This window comes from Botryllus schlosseri, chromosome 15 (genome assembly GCF_051294905.1).
Source record: "Botryllus schlosseri isolate E-star chromosome 15, Bs_hap1, whole genome shotgun sequence".
NCBI lineage: Eukaryota > Metazoa > Chordata > Ascidiacea > Stolidobranchia > Styelidae > Botryllus > Botryllus schlosseri.
In genome coordinates, this window is record NC_137250.1 from 4,341,716 (window position 1) to 4,362,050 (window position 20,335).

Genomic DNA, 20,335 nt, shown 5'->3' on the forward strand with positions numbered 1-20,335 from the left:
GATTTACAGCTATTTTCGGTAGATTAACATGAAGATAGATCTAATATATCAATTGAATGAAAATACAATTTACAATACAATGGAGTGACCTGTGAGAGTGAGGAAGCACACACACAATGATTTTGCATTTTACTGAGCCTCCATTGTTTGATCACATATACAATAACCGCAAACAAAGTGATTAGAGCTCGTAAACTGGTAGTAAAGTAATAAATGACAAAGAATACATCTCATTTCTATGGAATGCTCATTGTGGTCGGTACCCACCTGAACCAAACCTCGTGTATGATTTGAATCGAATTTTATTAAAGTTAATAAGTTTATATTATTCGTCAACCATCGGCGCAGGTTTAAATTGTATCTCACAGATGTGTGATGCTGGTGCATTGCATCATATCAATTCGTTTCAACTTTCTGAGGTTCCTGTACTCTATGTCGGCTGATAATTATAGACTGAGGCTATACAGCTTCTTAGGTAGTTTAGAAGTTCTACGTATGCGTGAGGGGTAAAGCCTTTTTTTTGCATGTGTATTTACCTCTATATTCGTCCCTCGATTCTAAATTAATGGCAACTTTCAAGCAGCTATCAAAATGTAATGACACAATTATGCCTCGTACTTCCAAAAATCGACATGCCTTCAATTGTGACTTGACTCGAGACTTGACTCGAATCGACTTGACTCGAGTCACCTCCAAAATGGAGTGACTTGACTTGACTCGAGTCACCTTTCAAAATCGATAGAATTGACTTGACTCGAGTCAAAATAGGCAATGACTCGAGATGACTTGTGACTCGAAGGTTGTGACTTGATCACAACACTGGTTTACGGATGGGCGGAAAGAGATGATGACATTTTTGTAGTCGCCATGCACCGATATCTTGGGATAAATAAGGAATAATGATATGATTTTATGAACTTTGGTCCTCCACGGCCGAGTCGATGAGATTCATTTAGGCACCAGCTACCCAAATCACTCACTCATTATGCTAACAGTGTTAGGGTGCTGAGAATTATATATCTTCCAGAGGGCGTCACGAGGTCACAAAGTCTGAAAAACATTGCTATAGCCAATTAAGCGTATCCCAAGCAACATTTTAATACGTGTTAAACCAACGCTGCTGTAGTGATTCAGTTCCTTTTCACCACTAGTGGGTGTTCATGATGATTCCTTTCTGATCACCATTACGTTGTGACTATACATTTAACACTGTACTAGTTCGCTGTGGCATCGTTTGTGTTCGTTGTACCCGCTTTAACCCTGTTTTATTGCTGTAGCTTAATTTTATGTTAATAAAAGCCCAGGAGTCGGTCGTATTGAGTTCTATCATAGGGTACAAGAGCTGGTTTGTTCCATTTGGCAGGAATGGTGTGAACTTGGAAATTTAAAGGTTCACGTTCACAACGAACCTTCATAGGTTCTGCACTGTGAACCTTTTTCATATATTACAATTTTCACTTCATTATATCATGTTTGGTTGAAATTTATAGCATGTCAACTGCTTGCCACTTTATGCATGGCGCTGGCAGCATAACAAAATCAACATTAAACGAGCATGTAACTCTCCAATTTCTAAAACTTTACTTGCTTTGTTATAAAAGTTTGCTCGAATATTTAGTGACCGACTCTCTGCTGTGAGCTTGACCCGCAATCACTCACCATCAAGAGCGAAATACACTAAATGTGGGTAGTCAGCGAATGATGCTTATTCAACCAATCAATGAAGTTGATATCGTTGTCTGATCTAGCAGGAGTACGGGGTCAATCTTGATTTCATACGTTTATTGTATCATAAAAAAAAATCAGTGCGATTGTGGTGTTGCCTACTGCTCTGTATAACTTGTTAATGCGGTAATATTGGTAGCAAGCATAGAAACCTGTTTTACACTCTGCTCAATATCAACGTAGCAATACTAAGTCGCCGAATGCGTTGTCCGGCCTGGCCCACACCGTCAAGGCGTAAGGTTATATTCTCTAGCACGTCCTCGTCGAAATTGTTGGCGAAGCAACGAGAAGATATTAATTTAATTGGATATGCGGCCCGAGTCGTCGCCAGGTATCGTGTACAATGATATAGGCTATCACTCCACTGAAATGTAGGGTTGGAATCAGGGATTTCCGGTCAATATGGCTGGTTGGAATTAGCAATATGACGTCACGTGGCGTCATGAGGTTCACGTTCGCGCTCACACAGAACATCTTCAACAGGTACGCGTTCACACAGAACATCTCTAAAAGGTTCGCGTTCACACATGCGGATCAAATGTTCATACCCCTGGCAATGTGTGGCTCATACTCACTAGCTTCATTAACCAACATTAGACATGTATTCCTCTATCAGGATACCAGATTTAATGAAGTAACAAGGCGTCTGGGAGGCATGGCACATATTTTTGAATTACAATGGTGCTTATGTCAAATAAATATTGCGTGATGATTATCCCTGCAAAGCAAAGGAAATGGTATCCCGAGTTCAACAAATTGATATGAATATTCGTGCGACAAAACTGTGAGAGTATGGAAGCATGAAAAATACCATACTTTCGATATCATACCATACTTGCACATTTCCATATTCCATACCGAAATTTGTTTCATACCATACCTTCCATACTATACATTGTCATGACCTGTTCCGTAAAAACACTATTCTTCAGTCACACATTAGCACGTCCCATTGAGCTATGTCGTTTGATGACTAGAACCTTACAATTTTAAGAACGCTATATCAATAATATACACGTGTATCGTACCGAACATATTTCACTTGAGTACATTTGACCTGTCTCGATATACGTTGCTTCTGTAGAAATGTCAGTACCCAATTTCGTTCCACAAAAATCCGCCTGCTTGCTGTTCTATTCAAAGAGGAATAATGAAAGGGATGATTGTCGTCATTACTCATGCTTGCATGGAAATAAAATAAACAGTGATAAAACACCGTCATTTATATCAGAATGAATGCCATCTTCCGCGTATAGTTGCATCAATGAAACGTAGGCCTACCTAGAAAAAGTGTTCCCGTAATCTGGTGGATTTTCAATTGATGCGATACAAACACAATTAAATATATCATGGTAAAATGTGCCGGTATGTGACAGCACATGAGCACAATGATGTAAACGCGACAACACATCTCGAAGCCGTTTGATTTGCGATAGCCACGGAAGAGCCAGCATCGGATAAGCGTCTGAATCCGCTTAAGGAGTTCGTCAAAGATGAAGCACGATGGTTGCTATCGCTATCGCTATCACTTGGAACAAACCCTGATATTCCGACATAAAGTTCAAGCATTGTTCCAGCCATAGCCACAATACTGAGGATTCTCCATTTACATCGTCTTCGCTTCGGACATGACTCAAATCATAGTCCATGAGATCGAGTGTCTTGTAAAAGACGACCCTGTTCTGAAGAGACGTGATTTCGTCGTTCGCAATTCTCGAGCTTAAAAGGTTTTGTATCATATCCGTCATTTTGGACAATCCATATTCTATAGCTATTCGTTGTTCGTCTCCACCCGTCTTCACTAATTTGCGCATCGATAGCTCGAGGTTAACGGTGTTTTGGAGAACGGTGTCTGCATAGCCAGCGTCACTCAACAAATCGTCCCTTGAAAACAGATCGCACCACACGTACATATAGACGAATAATTTCAAGCGGTGTTCCGTATTCCATAAATCATTGATCTTGGCGCGCACTGAAAGCCTTCCGATCACGGTGTAGCTGCGCAAGATATCTTGCAAGTCCCGCAGAACTTGTTTCTCTCTACCGCGATTCAAATGCAGTTCGCACTCAGCTAATTCCACCAGGTAATCGACGGAACGGTCTTCTTGAATTTTCATGAGGTTGTACAAAAATAGACTCCGAAATGCGTATCCGATGTCGTCGAGGGGGCGTTGCAGGTGATCTATAGGAAATGAGAACAGTTTTAACTTACGTGGAGCAGATTACGCAAAGGGCAAATCATGTGCTTCAACTCTTTGATTGAAGCAACACCATTAATACAGAACGATGGCATCTGTGGAATTCAAACCTTTACCTTAATCGATAACTATGATCCAAAGGGAAGATATGACACGTATAGACAGGATGTCAGTCAGAGGTCATTAATAGGACTGGGAACAATGATTCGAGTACTCGAATCTAAATCGAGTAGTAATTTTTATGATTCGAGTCGAGTAGTAAAATACAATTTTTTCGAGTCCTGCAGTTATACGCTCCTCGCCATTAAAAGTTAAATTTATCAACAAGAATTAAATTTACGATACTATTTCTCCACTGTGGTAGCCTTGAAATCTTGATTGGCAGTATCGCAGCACACAAAACGTTACTAGAAATAACACATTTACGAAGTCACGATCATCTCACAACATTGCCACAAAGTGCAATGTAATCGGTATGGTCGAAAAATATCAAAGTATCTTTAATGAGATGGATAACTGGCATTCTATCTTTTGGGAGGCATAAAAGGTAGGCTACATATTTGAACCTCGGCATATCATATTATATTTTGGTGTCATAATTAGGGACACTCGAATATTAGAATCGGCTCGAAGCATAATGCGTGATTCAGAATTAAATCACTCAGGTAGGCCTACTCGATTTTGCCCTGCCCTAATGACAAAAATGGTAACGTATTTCGTCCACTTCCATTTCTACTCAGTTATTTAGTTTTATAGGTGAAGCTACTTACCTCTTGAACTTTGGAATTTTTAAAAATAAAAACTAGTTTTAGGATAAGTGTCCTTCGCACTTATGAGTCAGAATGTCAGGGGCGAAATAACCCCGGTACGACGAGAACTGAATATATCCTCCAAAGTTGCACAAATTAATGGTGTCAGTAATAATCTTGCGTTAGTCGTCACGATATAGGACAGGGGTCAACAACGCGGTGCCCGCGGGCCCCAGGAAACCCGCGAGCCTGTTCTAAAAATAGATAGAATAGCAGCATTTACCAATATTCGTCAGATTATTACCAGTGACACAGTGAGCTTTTAAATACATACATTGATTGATTTAGCTATTCTTGTTTAAATCACACTAACATGTAACTTACAATACATATATATATATACATTCAAAATAGCCATATCGAACATCCTCAATGGCCATTAGTAATATACCAACATGTAATAGAATCACAAGATATCGAAGACGTAGGATACGGCGCAGTGCCTATCCAGGCGACATGCGTGATGCCATCCACGGTCTTCTTGAAATGGCGGGGGTATATCCGTCATGGTGGTTCGACGTCAAGGACGATGCCAAAGTAGTAAACAACATTATTATTCGATAGCACATCGCCTTGAAGTACTAGCAAATTTTCAATATCTGTATGCCCATTCGTATTGCATCTTTTGACACAGCTTGTTTCTCTTATACACTCAACGCAGTTTAATGCCATGTTTCTAACTTTCTGTAATCGTTGCTGCTGTCCGGTATATTGACATCTGTCACGTCTGGATGCTGAACAGTTGGAGATTAAAATTGTAACACTGCAAAATGATATCCATCCTCAAAGCTCACCAGGCTGCAGCAAACTTTTGGTGCCTTGTTGACACGGAAAATACAGTGGTGTATATGCAGCAGCTATGAAGGTTGCAAGCGTGATTGGTTCAACTTATCGCTGTGAATAAGCCTTTTCGGACATGAACTTCATCAAAAAAAAAACATAACACGCCTCACTAATGCACATTATTATTATTGATGAAAAGGGGAGTGACGCTCACTAATGCACATCTGGAACTCTCACTCAGAGTTGCAGTGTCAAGTTACATGCCAGAGTACAGCGCAATAGTTGATCGCATACAATGCCATGATTCCCACTGACTGGTATAGAAACAGATAACATGATGTCCACATTGTCCAGTCTGAAGTGTGACAAGATTTATTTAAAAATTTGAGTTGACTGTTGTTGTATAATTTATGCTAACTTGGTGCGAAGTAATTCATTATTTTCATAAAAAATCTTAGTGGCTAGCTATTTGAAATGAGACGTGTTGATTTGAAAGACTCTCTTAGAAGTCTTGCCGCAATGTGATTTCTGCCAGTGCTATGAATATAAAAGCGGAAATTTGGCACAGGTAAACGGCGGGAGTAAATAGTAGCCCGTCGCTTCAATCAGTACCCAAGAAGTAGCACTTGGTTGCAAAAAGGTTGGTGACCCCTGATATAGGATATGCCATGCAATTTCCAAAGCAGCCATAGTCGACCCATTACTAAATGTCTATGTGAAGTCTCGACCAAACCAAACTTTTCAAATTACACACTTGAGTACTTATTCAATCGTCAATTTCTACTTTCACTTGAAGAAGTCTTGACTTTTTATATAACTAGCTAGTTCTACTTGTATAATTCAGTAGAAATTTAGAGATTTATTTCTACTTTCTATACTTGACTACCAACGATGACTACTATGATTATCTCTACCAAGGGACAGTAAAATGCAAATTACTTACTTTTCATCAACGCAGCGACCTAGGTCACTATCGCAAAGGCTAATCAAATAAAATTCATTGACAAAATTATATAAGAATCTCCTCGGTTTTGAAGGGATTAAGGGAATAAAGCAGCAACTTAAAAGCCCCATGAAACAAAACGTGCAATGGTGGCGTGTCTTAACGGAGCAGATGACGGTGGTGATGAAATGTACTACGTAATTTACAGACCTCTGGATTTTCCTAGGTAATTAAATCGACCATGACTCTATGTAAAAGCGAAGTTCTTAACCACATGTTAATTCAAACTCGTATAACATGTCGGTGACTACTGCAATGAAAAATATACGATGTAACAAGTAATATTTACCGAGCATAATTTGAATGGCGCGGCTAGTTTCTTCACTTTCCCACGGTGGATTTTTGCCCTGCATTCGGTAAATATCTGCAACTATCCTTCGGATTTTACGGACTGAAACTTCTTCAACGACGTTGATCTTCATATCACTCAATTTCGGGAGCGCATCTTCTAATATTGGCAATCCGAATTCAATGGCGATCTGTCGGTCGCCTGCACCCATGATCATCAGTTTTTCCGTTGTCACTGCGAGGTAGTCAATATAAAGCCCAATAATATCGGATTTCCTAAATTCATCTCCTGATTTCGCCGACGCGAACAGATCCAACCAAGCGCTAAGCAACACCAATGTTTGCATGTATTCATCGCGCATCCATAAGTCTGTGCAGTATGCTGTCAAGGAATCATTGGAACGCGGATTCAAGTCATTGCGCTGGCCCATAACGGTAAGAAACTCTTTCAAATGACGCCAAGCCACTTGCTTTCTTCCACAACCCTGACGTAACTCGCTTTCCACCATTTCCAGCCAATAATAACATCGTAGTTTTTCCTCGGCGTCATGATAGTCCACGGCCGGATATGGCTCCTCGTTGCCCATATGATGTTGTGATGGTGCTCCTGTTTCTGGGGATAAAAATGTGCCTTTAAGATCTCGCCTATATAGACATAACATTATACAGAAAGATACAACAAATACGTCGTTAAATTAAAGATTCAGGAATAAGGCCCATACGGTCGATTAAATGCCGACGGAATATGTAAACTGCGGGGAGTTTTTAGAAAACGCACATATTTCGGCATCAGTTTGAAAATAAATAAAAGTTAAATGCTCCTCAATTCATCGAACTCATGCTCATGATCTAATTTCATTTCATATGTTTGCTTTGAAATACATAAACGATATCCTTACGGCCGTAATCTGATGTCTAGCTGGCGTTCAATCCATAAATACCACATACATGCGAGTTCATGTCTTCCGCATCCATCATTAGCAATTTGGACTGCCGATTCCCAGCAGCAGCAACCGAAATCCTTACCGATATGAAGAGTTCATAACTGATTTAGTCGCTATGTACAATTATTATGTAAGTAAGAAGTTGTAGCAAGAATCAGGGTTGTAATGACTCGAGTCATGACTCGAATCGAGTCCAACTCGAGTCACGATTTTCAGATGAATCGACTTGACTCGAGTCACTTTCTCTATACACGAAAATTACTCGACTCGATTCAATCTGTGCATTGACTCGACTTGAATTCGAGTCATTGCGCGTGTCTCGAACCAAGTCATATGGCTCGGGACTTGAACGGCCAAGAACGACGACATTTTATTGCAACTTCGGAGAATAGTAAAATAACCACAAAGTTTTGATTTTATTTATTGGTACTGATACTTGAAAATGCGACCAGAAACTGCTTAAAGTGAGGAAAATTAGTATATTATAAATGCAAACCATCCGATATCACCAAGCAGAACTAATAAAAATTGGTTTAGCAAGATCTTAACTGGAAGCAGTCAAGACAGTGACTTGGACTCGGACTCGAGTCAAAATATCATTACTTGGACTCGACTCTCTGCTCGCTGACTTGGACTCTGACTTTTCTCGGTGGTGAATTGAAAATGACTCGACTTGACTCGAGTCAAAACTACAAGAGAGATTGACTTGTTACTCGTAGCCTTGTGACTTGGTTACAACTCTGGCAAGAATGTAACGCAACTAATACACATCTATGGCCATTGAACATCGTGATTTGGAACTCAATTCCAAGTAGGCCTAAGCATCACGTAATAAATATTAATAATATTAATGAAAGTTAGTCATAACGGGTAGAATGCACGACCTCCGACAATTGTGATCATTCCATTTTATAGCAATAATTTGGGTTTGTAACCTCCATTGCGCCACATCGAACTATGAACAGTTGAACACAATAAATTTTCATCGCACCCCTAAAATCTTTTTCGTAACCTGACGTCGTGCATCCATCAATAAGCTATTGCCAATATGTAGATTTGATGACGTGTTTGCAAATCGTCACAGTCTTATATATGTAAAAAGTAGTGAATGAAAAAAAAACGAAAAAAAACTGTCAAGTTTTTTCCAAAAGATGTATTATTTCCAAATTTAAATATCTGTTCGTGACGCCATTCCTTCCGTTTCCCTGAAGGCATGAAGTCAACCAACAAAACATGGTATAGATACCGACGTGGACAAAGTCATCTGCGTGAGAACTCGAATACAATTAACCCCAGCATTGTCATACTGAATTACAATGTGAAATTAGGGGGTTTTCAAAACATTCGAAAACGACCTAAACTGGAAATAGGAAATGACGAGTGGAAACGTACTCCATTAAGTAGTTTAAAAACGTAGATTTGGTCTGCGCATCGTACCCTTTGAATAATTTATGGGATGATACAACTTTCGAAATCGAAATATGCATCTTCACGATTTACGAAATAAGAGTAGATACACTAAACAACTATTTGAAATTTTCGAAAATATGTTCATTTGTGCTATTTCATTCCGCATCGTCAGAAAATTTCGCTCAATATCATGTGCGGACATATCCCGTAACTAGGGCTGGGGACAATGATTCGAGTACTCGAATCTGAATCGAGTATTAACTTTAATGATTCGAGTCGAGTAATATAATACGATTTTTTGAGTACTGCAATTATACGCTCCTCGCCAATGAAAGATAATTTACTAACGAGAATTAAAGTATCGATACTATTTTACACTGAGCAAGCCTTGAAACCTTGATTGGCCGTATCGTAGCATACAAAGAATATAGTACAAAGCTATACGAACATTACTGGAAATAACACATTTCCGAGGTCGTGATCATCCCACAACATTGTCACCAAGTGCAATGAAATCGGTATGGTCGGAAAAATACCAAATTATCTTTAATATGATGGATAACAGGAATTATAGTCTTTGTGGTCGCATAAAAGGTACATATTTGAACTTTGACATATTACATTCTGTTGTGACGTCATAATGAGTGATACTCGATTACTCGACTCGACTCGAAGCATTTTACGTGATTCAGAATCGAATCACTCAGGTACTCGATTTTGCCCAGCCCTACCCGTAACCCCTTGCCACTTTAAAAAATCCAGAGTGTATGAAGTTATCAGGGTTGCCCGAAAACTGTTAAGTGAAAGCAGTTTATAACATCCCAGCGTATCATTTAGACCAAGTTAACAAAACTACTTGAGTACTCCGAAAAAAGACAAGTGCTTCGGTACATACCTCATCTGCCATCGGGAATTATACATAAGCGGGGGATTCTTACAAACTTGAACGTACACCATTGTTTGCTGTTTACTTCTGTATCCTAAAATTAGACTAAAATGTCGTGAACATTCTCATTCCAAGAGCTTCTTGGAGGTACAGAACTTCAATATACAATTAAATAGTATATTCATATTGAAATGAACCCGAATATTTTCGGCTGACACTCGTCAGGGGTAATCGTCAGCAACTAGTAGAGAATTGGAAAGAACATTGTATATCAACAATCGTATCACAAAATATGACGTCACCAGCATGAAATTTCGAATGAGAGAGCGTTCAATGTACTATTTTTAGGTGATACACGAACTCCTTTTGTTGACAGAGTTTTGGTTGGTGTATTTTGATAAAAGTTGATTCCAATTCCATTTGTGTGCCTTGGAATCAACTTTTATCAAAATACACCAACCAAAACTCTGTCAACAAAAGGAGTTCGTGTATCACCTAAAAATAGTACATTAAACGCTCTCTCATTCGAAATTTCATGCTGGTGACGTCATATTTTGTGATACGATTGTTGATATACAATGTTCTTTCCAATTCTCTACTAGTTGCTGACGATTACCCCTGACGAGTGTCAGCCGAAAATATTCGGGTTCATTTCAATATGAATATACTATTAAATTCTCATTCCAACATAACTATGTCTTCTGTTGTTCACTCAGGTTCTACGACCACACGTGACACACTGAGTCACAAGGTTCCGATTCTTAAGTAAATCTCACTTCTCTGGTTTTTATTCGAGTCAAGTAGATTCATTTTCAAGTCACCACCGTGGCACGTTCCAGTCTAAGTCCGAGAATAAAGTGTTGAGTCCAAGTCATAGTGTTTACTAGGGATGGTGTGAGTCTCTGAAAGGTTCGGGTTCGTGTGAACGCGAACCTCTTTGAAAGGTTCTGTGTGAACACGAACGTGAACCTCGTGACGTCATATTGCTAATTCCAACCCTATATTTCAATGAAGTGATACCCTATATTAATGTACACGATACCTAGCGAAGACTCGAGCCACATCGTTGAAGTACATATTGACGTTTTAAACGTCGCTAAATGTATCAACCGCGGTTATCAAAGGATATAATAATCTCATAAAATCAATTCATTCCGTCGCTTTGCCAACAATTTCGACGAGGACTTACCAGGGAATATAAGCTACCGCCTTAACGGTCTTAGCCAGACCGGACAATGTGTTCGGAGTCTGAGTATTGCTACATTGATATTTAGCAGAGTGTAAAACGGGTTTCTATACTCGCTACCGATACCATAAAAAACAAGTTATATAGCGGTAGCCAGTACCTTAATCGCACGGATTTAGTTTTAATAATACTGTAAAGATATCAAGTCAAGATTGACCCCGTACGCCCGCTCGATTTTTTACATCTGAAAATGATATCAATGTCATTGATTGGCTGAATAAGCATCATTCGCTGACTACGTATATCGCTCGTGATGCTGTGTGATTGCGGGTCAAGCGCACAGCAGAGAGTCACTAAATATTCACAAACGAAGAGCTGGATATTTCGAGAAATTTTTTGTAGCAAAAAAGCAATTAAAACTTTTAAAGTTGTCAAGGTGCATGCTCGTTTAGCGTTGATTTTTTATGCTGCCAGCGCCATGCATAGAGTGACCCGCAGTTGAAATGCAATAAATTTGAACCAAAAATCTTATAATGAAGTGCAAATTACAATTTATTAAAAAGGTTCACAGTGCAGAACCTACCAAGGTTCTGTTGTGAACGCGAACTTCTAAATTTCCGAGGTTCACACACAGAACGCGAACGTGAACCTCACGTTCACACCATCCCTAGTTTCTACTGCTATTTATTGGGTTAAGGTTAGTTCAAATGACTTCTTGAAACTCTTGGGTAACATTGAAGGCCTTGAATTCAAAATATACTTGTTTTCTCACTCTTATCATGCTTATTCAATAAGATAAATACCAATTTCTGGGATCAATTTTGAAGTATCCGTTCCGAAATACGTCACTTCAGTCTAGTCAAACATTCATATGACGTGGTCGGGTCATGCGCAATGACTCTAGTAAAGGGGTGGGCAAAGTACGGCCCACGAAAGGCTCGTGAAAAGTAATAAAAATATTGATAAAATGCGTACTGAAAATCTAATTACTGCAAGGACTCAATCAACCTATTTCCTAATATATTTCATAACGATAATTATGTGTTATATTCTTACTTATAGTATATATTTTATTTCATTGCTGGCGCGATAGCTCGACCTCACGGTCAAGGCATTTTAAAGGGCTTCAACTGCTAAACACCATAGAAAGTCAAAACGCGAATAGCTTTCGGATCACGAGTGTAATTTTGAATTGACCGCTCCAGCAAGTATATTTCCGTTCGTGCTGTACTTGGAAAAAAAGATTCTCGCGTTCTTTAGATAGATTCGTTCTCTATATGTGCAGAGGTATTTGCATTTATAAAATCTATATATGTTAATGGGATAGTATTTGAAGCTTACATGGTTATGACACTGCCAGCAATGTGTGTCATGGAGATGAAATAAAAGTAGAATCAGTAAATTCACAAACAGATCACTGCTCACGAATTCAAATCTCCAGCCTGTTCGAAGAATTGGGGATTTTCATCCCTAGTTTCGAAATTTGGTTATTGAGTTTGACCAGCTTATGAAATAACACCAATGTTTCTGACTCCTGCACGATATTATCAAATCAACGATTGGATGGTTTTAAATCAATATATATATTATTTTCATATCCTCAAGATATAATCAAATACCAATAGTGCGTTTTGGTTTATAATCGCCATTTTTTATGGTGCGGCCCGCGAATGGATTCAGATGTTGAATGCGACCTGCGAGCTGAAAAGTTTGCCCATTACTGCACTAGTACATGTCGCTTCAGTGCACAAAGTGACTCAAGTCGAGTCGAGTCATTCTCCATTCTCTAGAGAATGACTCCTGTCATATCCACTCAACGAAATATTGCAACTGGGGTCGGACCCACAAGACAAATGCCATCTCGCCGATAGTAATTATTTGCCAGTTTAAAAATAGAAATTTGAAATAGTATGCGTATTTAGATATTGTACGTTTGGGCAATTTCAATATCTTTTGACATCAAGAAATTGCATTATCTACCAAAGTCATTATGCCAACGAATCCGCCCGAATATGTTTAATTATTATTTAGGGGTCCTACATTTTCCAAAACACCTCATTCAGCTTTACCGGTATATCTGATTACGTGAGCAGAGAGAGGATCAAAATGGATTGCAATTTATAAGCAATTCCTTATCATATTCACCGATACAATCAATAAATATAGAATATTTTCGCCCTTAGACCGAATAGGGGATATAAACTACCCCACTAAACAGCACAACAAATGTCGGTGAAAAGTAATGTGAAAATCGTATAGCCTAAGGAGGGGTAAGGCCCCCTCATAAGTTTGGTTTGTTCCCCTATGGGAGGCTAAGACAAAAGTTTGTGGGGGGGGGGGGCACTGACGAAGTGCTGATATCGATTATTTTATTCGCACAAACACAAACGGGTTGTTTCGAAATATTTTCAATTCTGGTTTGACTAGGATACCTAATCGGCTTTTTATTGAAACGCAGTGGAAGATTTCACATCCAGAGTCATGCTCGCGCTCGCATGAGAATCGTCCAGGACAATCAGCCCATCGCTGGTCTAATTAGATAAGGTAAGTCGAAAGTAGTTTCAATTTATTTGAGTATGCTAAGGTTATGTTTCTGCGAAATAATTTGTACTCAAGATTTACACCAGTTCAGCCAAAAATTCAAGATGATTTGAGGCTCAACTTTTTCAGAAGAACACTTTAAATACTCATTAGGGCAATCAAATTTCATTTCAATATTCAAGCATGTTCGTTATAGTTCTCAACTCAATACTGTATTGAGTAGAATGATATGGAAATAGCCTACTTTTATATCCAGCATCAATAACTAGACCGTGATTTGTCACTCACACACATCGAACCCCGTATTAGCAAAACCGCGAACGGATTTCCCTGTCGCACCAGTATCCACAGACTGGCATAAAATTTACATATTCACGGCATGAAATAATTCATAGTGATCGCACATGTAATAGCCTACTCCCTGCCGTTAACCTACTTCTACACAATGGATTAACGAATTCATTTCACAAGGCGACATATGTGACCGACAACCAAATACGCCTGGCTGCTACCCACTGTGGTCTCTTTACATAACCTATTCATCAAATTCATTTCTCAAATCCACGTAATTGACTGTATTGTAAAGGTATATCGATCTGACACTACCAGTGGTGAAGGTCAGTCAATCTCCAAAATTCCAGACGGCCGGCGCAATGTCAGAAGTGTTAGTAGAAGTAGAGTTACCCTCGCCAAGGATCTTTATAGTGCATTCGTCAACCTCTAATATCATAAGTTGATTATTGTTGAGAGAGAATTGTAATAGCGCTAATTCCGCAAAACTGAGTAACTGAACAGTTACGAATCAACCACCGCTATCGCCTCACAATCCAAAGTATTACCGATCAAAATAGACACTAACCCAGAAGCCGCGTTTTGTTCATCAGTTCAGGGTTGAGCATTTCAAACCATCATTATCAACGTTATGACAAGCAGTTCAAGAAGGCCTCAGAGAGTATACAAGGTGATACAAGTTCTACAACAGGGGGTTCAAACATACGGTCATCGATCGAGTTCGACGTTATGTCTTATTCACTTCACATGTATGCCTAGGGAGCCTATACATTACAGTAAATCTAATGCCGGCAATATTTTACTTGTGATTCTGAATCACATCATACAGATTTTCACACTTAAATTATTGACAATAAGTGTATGGAAGCCGCTGGAGAAGGCATCGATGCGCTCGCAAAGAGTGACGTCATACATCTCAACTCATCATTATCATTGATGACACTATACCCTACATTAATCTGAAATTATAGATTCGATAGCTGTAAGCCTGCTTATCACAGGGAAAAACTTTAACGGGACTTGAATACGCGTCACAGGCATCATGTAAAACTCACTAACCAGTCGTTTCCAATGTGCGAGAGTCCAAGCTCTTGTTTTCCTTGCGATTGACATTGCCATTTGCGTCAAGTTTTTCTATCTGTGTACTCTTGCGCGGAGCTTCCTCGGATATAGTCATGTTGCGTCCGGTAATTTTCATATCTACAGAATGAAAAATTATTGATTACTGAATGAATGATTTATACCAAGTCATTAGATCCACTCGAGGAAAAGTCACGAGTTTTGCATGAAATCGCATTCATATTATCGTTGTTGTTGTTGTTTGTGGTATTCATGGTGTTTTTCGACTGCAATGGCCATTCGCACCAGGTCGATTTTCTTTTTCTTGATCCCGTAGCTGCTGACCTGTAGCACGGGTCACTACTTATCTTTTTTAAGACACTGCTTACGCGGATCAGATGGCGAAGAGGAGCCGAGATATACCCGCTACACTCCCGCACCCCCCTCAAAACGTTGGTTTTGCCCCTCTCCCCCATCGGGTGATAAACCTTGAACTCTGAATAAAGTTGCATGACTTTTCAGAAAATACTCTACAATTTATGTATATTCACGAGCCTAAGACGTATATATTTCCGTGACTACATCGTAAAATAGCACAAATTCCATCCCATCTAGTAAAGGCCAGTGAAGTAGCCGATTATAAACACTATATTCACACAACAATTGGGATGGTGTGAGTCTCTGAAAAGTTGAGGATCGTGTGAAAACGAAACTTTTTGAAAGGTTCGTGAACCTCGCGACGTCACGTGACGTCTTATTGCTAATTCAAATTCTACATTTCAGTGAAGTTATAGCCTTTATTAATACACGGTACCTAGCGACGACTCGGGCCACATAATGCCACATTGCTGAAGTAGCCCTACATATTGACGTTTTAAACGTCGTCAAATGTATTATCTGGGGCAATCAAATAATATAATAATCCCATGCCATGCCATGCCATGCCAAAAATTTCGACGCGATTTTTTGCAAAGGAATATAAGCCTACGCCTTAACGGTCTCAGCCAGACCGGACAATGTATTCGGCGTCTGAGTATTGCTAAGTTGATATTGAGCGGAGTATAAAACGGGTTTTTGTACTTGCTACTAATATTACCCCATTAACAAATTATACAGCAGTAGCCAACACCTCAGTAGCACGGATTTGGTTCTTATGATACCATAAACATATGAAGCCAAGATTGACCCATACGTATTCTAGAGGTTTTGCGTCAGAGATAACGATATCAATTTCATTAATTGGCTGAATAAGCTTAGTTCACCGACTACATGTAGGGGAGATGTGGTACCGATGGATCTCTGGGACCGAAAATACTTGAAAGAATTCTCTATGATAATTCCATGATTACACTCCATGAATTTGTCTATAATTACATGCTGGCAGAATCTTTCCTCACATGCAAAAAAATTCGACCTGCGTGAGTTATGGGGTCTGTGACGAATGATTTACGTTTTAGGGGGTGTAAAGTAAATTTGGATCGACATTTTCATTTTTCTATATCACCTTTCAGACTAACAAACCCGTCATACTTTTTAATGTGAAGCATAGGGCTTGTATCAGGGTATATAATGGCACATATATCTTGAATCAATACCATCATCGAGTGGACTATTTTCAATTCAATTTCAATATTTATGGGGTGGGGGACCTATGGCACCGTAGCCAAATCAAGCAAAATAGATGGATCAACTAATCACTTAACAACAGACACTCGCTTACATATATATAGGCTGTAAATCATAGTTACCTGCGGTGTTTTATCGCTATTCAGAGGTATTTGAAAGTCAAAATGTCGCTTTGCGGGTAATATGTATGTGGCATAAATTTTGTAAGTTTGGGCGTAAATCAAAACATGATTTTATGCCAACATTTGAGTTGATATAATCTATTTTATTCTTGAAGGTCGCGACGAAACATTCTTCATTAGCTTGCTGTAGCTTAGCTTATAGTACACAACAAAACAAGTTAAGAAATTTGAGTTTTTGAGCATATGTCTCATAGGTCCCATGGTCGTGTGCCTTTGGACCCACCGGGTGGGGACCGATGACACGTTCGAGCAACAAATTTTAAACGTTTAGAAATATTTTTTGAAAAAACGGATATTCATGTAAATGTCTGCGATAGGTAGAGCTTGTATCGAAGTGTTGAGACAGCAAAAGATCTGCTATTCTTGGCTGAAGATTTGAGGGCCAGAGATCATTTTGTAATTTTTGATCCATCGGTACCACATCTCCCCTAGTGTTAAATCGCTCTTGATATTGTGCGGGTCATGCTCTCAGCAGAGAGTCACTAAATATTCCCAAACTGAAAGCTGGATGTTTCGAGCAAACTTTCGTAACAAAGCAAGTAAAAGTTTTGAGATTGTCAAGGTGCATGCTCGTTTGATGTTGATGTTTAATGCTGCCCGCGCCATGCCTATGTGGCCCGCAGTTGAAATGCAAAAAATATCAACCAAAGAGGTTATAATGATGTGAAAATTGTAAGATATGGAAAAGGTTCACAGTGCGGAACCTATACCAAGTTTCGTTTGTGAACTTTAACCTCCAAATTTCTGAGGTTCACACACAGAACTCGAACGATAACCTCACGTTTACAACATCCCTACAAAACAAGAATCACTTTTCCGTAGCAACTATCGCCCAGTATTATGCAATTCACGAAAGCAAGACTTATCTCTATAATTATATCCGCCTACCACACCTTCGTTATCTCAGACGCACGGACCGTGAAAGTTTAAAGGTAATTATTGAATGTATCTCGTCAATAATATTATTTGCTTATATATAGATTTTTTGATCCTGTATCATCCCAAGCGATAAGATTGACCGGTAGAGCTGCCGGTAGGGGTGTGGTGAAGAAGGCCGGACTTCTCTGTAAGTTAGGTATCCTACCTTTGTTTTATCAGACGGGATGGTACCCAAAGTGAAAGCAAATAGCCACGACATTCAGCTCGAATGAAATTTTTGAGTTTAAAATATCCGTCGCACTGTAATTCATGATGTTTTAGGAAATTATTTTGGGCCCTAAATAGCGTACCGTATTTCACTCTTCATCTAGTAACCTGTTTTGGTACATGAACCCCTTGTCGCCGCTCTACATTGCAAGGTAAGTGCCTTCGTTTCATACAGCATATGTCTACAGAGCGCTATCGACGAAAAGTCGTTCATACACTCGCTGTCTTTGACGCAACGAATAATATACAGCCAAAATATCGAAATCCGTACAAGAGCGCTAAAATTCCTTCAATTTGCCACGGCTGTAATCCCTATCGTATCGGTCACATTTCTACTCGTGCAATGACTATGAAAATTCCACACCCTCTATAACAGACGCCTGGAAGCAATTGTTGAGAAAAGTGAAACACTCACCGTTGATCTTTTTTTAGTTGGTTCAATATTTCACAGTCACTTCAGCAGCCACCCCTCACGGTCCTTCTGTCGATCAGATATACAGTTCCAATGAAATTCAATCGAGGAATGTCAGGTTATTTACTGAATGGAGTATATATATAGCCAAGCAATTATGCGACTGCGATACATTATGTCATGCAGCGCTTCTTAGCCTATTCATGCAGCGTTGCGGCCTGTGAATAATGTCATTATGTGGGTCCCATTGTTGCTCGGAAACCCGTTAATCAATTCGACGGTTATGTTAATAGTCACTTGTTAAATTTCACTCTATTATACGGACAATCCGCGAATTGATCTATTCAGTCATTAGCTAGCGAAAGCTGGGAGCCGAAAGCGTCGGCATCCAATTTTTAATTGTTATGATAAGTATAGTATTGTTATCTGTGCCTATGCCGGTAATTTTATCGCGTATAGCGAACATACGATTGAGCCAAGATTATATTTACCGTCGGGCATTGTCTCGCCGGACTTCGTCAGAATCTGATCATTAAATCGATCCCACTGGCCGCCGCTCAAAATGTGTTTCCTCATCCTCGAAAGAGCATTACTGATGCAAAGCGCATTGTTGATATTTTAACATTTGACACAATGCATACGAAAAGTTTCCGAGTGTACTATTATCCCGCGGATTTTAATCTTAATTGATCTGTCGAAACAATTTCAAAGAGATAGATACTTCGTGGCACCCCAACACTGGACCAAGTTGATGGGTTTTCAGCATTTGAAAGGACTAAATAAAAACACACCGAATAAGTTAATTGTATACTATAACGTATGAATGGTGCGAACCCATTGAAACGCTCTGGTTCATGCGAAGGCGAAACTTTTTGAAAGGTTTTGTGTCATCGCGAACCTCCCAATTTCTAAAGCTCACACGCAGAACGCGAGTGTGAACCTCGCGCTCGCACCATCCGTACTATAACGTATGTAAATAATCGTATTTGTTTTAATTTCCTTAAAATATTTGTGCAAATTTTACTTTTGCAACAATGATGCAATAACTCTTATCAGAAGAAACGCTACTATTCTAAAATCATCCAACGTCTATCTTCTGAACAAGGTCTTTGCGTGGAATGTGTCTATATATCGCTTGTGACATCATCATTATAACCGGATCTGCAGAAGGTAACTGCTTATACCTGTGAAACGCATAACATGGTCCTCTCTGAAACTCAGGTATTAAAATGAATGGTCAGAGAAGGCAGACCCAAATTATTACCTATGTTGACTATAAAATATATTCGATAATATTAATAAATAGTAGGGATGGTGTGAACCTCTAAAAGGTTGAGGTTCGTGTGAACGCGAACCTTTTTGAAAGGTACTGTGTGAACGCGAACGTGAGCCTATGACGTCTCGTGATAATTCCAACCCTACATTTCAGTGAAGTGATGTATTAATGTACAATGTACATATACTTGTACACGCTAACGACGACTCAGGTCACATTATGAAGCAATGATGAAGTACATGCTGACTTGCAAGGAAACGTAAGCTTACGCCTTGACAGTCTGGGCCAGACCGCGGACAATGTATTCGGCGTCTGACTATTGCTCCATTGATATTGAGCAGAATGTAAAACCGGTTTCTATACTTTTTAATTTTATACTCTATTACCCCATTAACAAGTGATACAGTAGCCATCACCCCAATCGCGAGGATTTGGTTTTTATGATACAATAAACACATCAAATCAAATTGGACCCCGGACGCCTGCTAGATCTTTTACATTAGACAACGATGTCTTCTTTATATCAATTTCATTGATTGTTGAATAAGCATCAATCACTGACTACCTACA

General features: G+C 39.3%; 1 protein-coding gene across 2 annotated transcripts; it reads right to left on the reverse strand.

Moving 5' to 3' along the window:
• Positions 1-2,329: 2,329 nt before the first annotated feature.
• LOC145457796 (uncharacterized) lies at positions 2,330-19,182 on the reverse strand. Of its 2 annotated transcripts, XM_080336082.1 has the most exons (4): positions 18,493-19,182; positions 15,124-15,264; positions 6,808-7,419; positions 2,330-3,907 (listed from the first exon to the last, which is right to left on the reverse strand). In XM_080336082.1, exons 2-4 carry the CDS (start codon positions 15,260-15,262, stop codon positions 3,213-3,215), a joined length of 1,446 nt encoding a protein of 481 aa, XP_080192208.1. In that variant the 5' UTR covers positions 15,263-15,264; positions 18,493-19,182; the 3' UTR covers positions 2,330-3,212. The 2 variants fall into 2 exon arrangements, with proteins under 2 accessions (XP_080192208.1, XP_080192209.1); XM_080336083.1 differs by lacking the exon at positions 18,493-19,182 and having other exon boundaries at positions 15,124-15,749.
• Between the last annotated feature and the right edge of the window lie 1,153 nt (positions 19,183-20,335).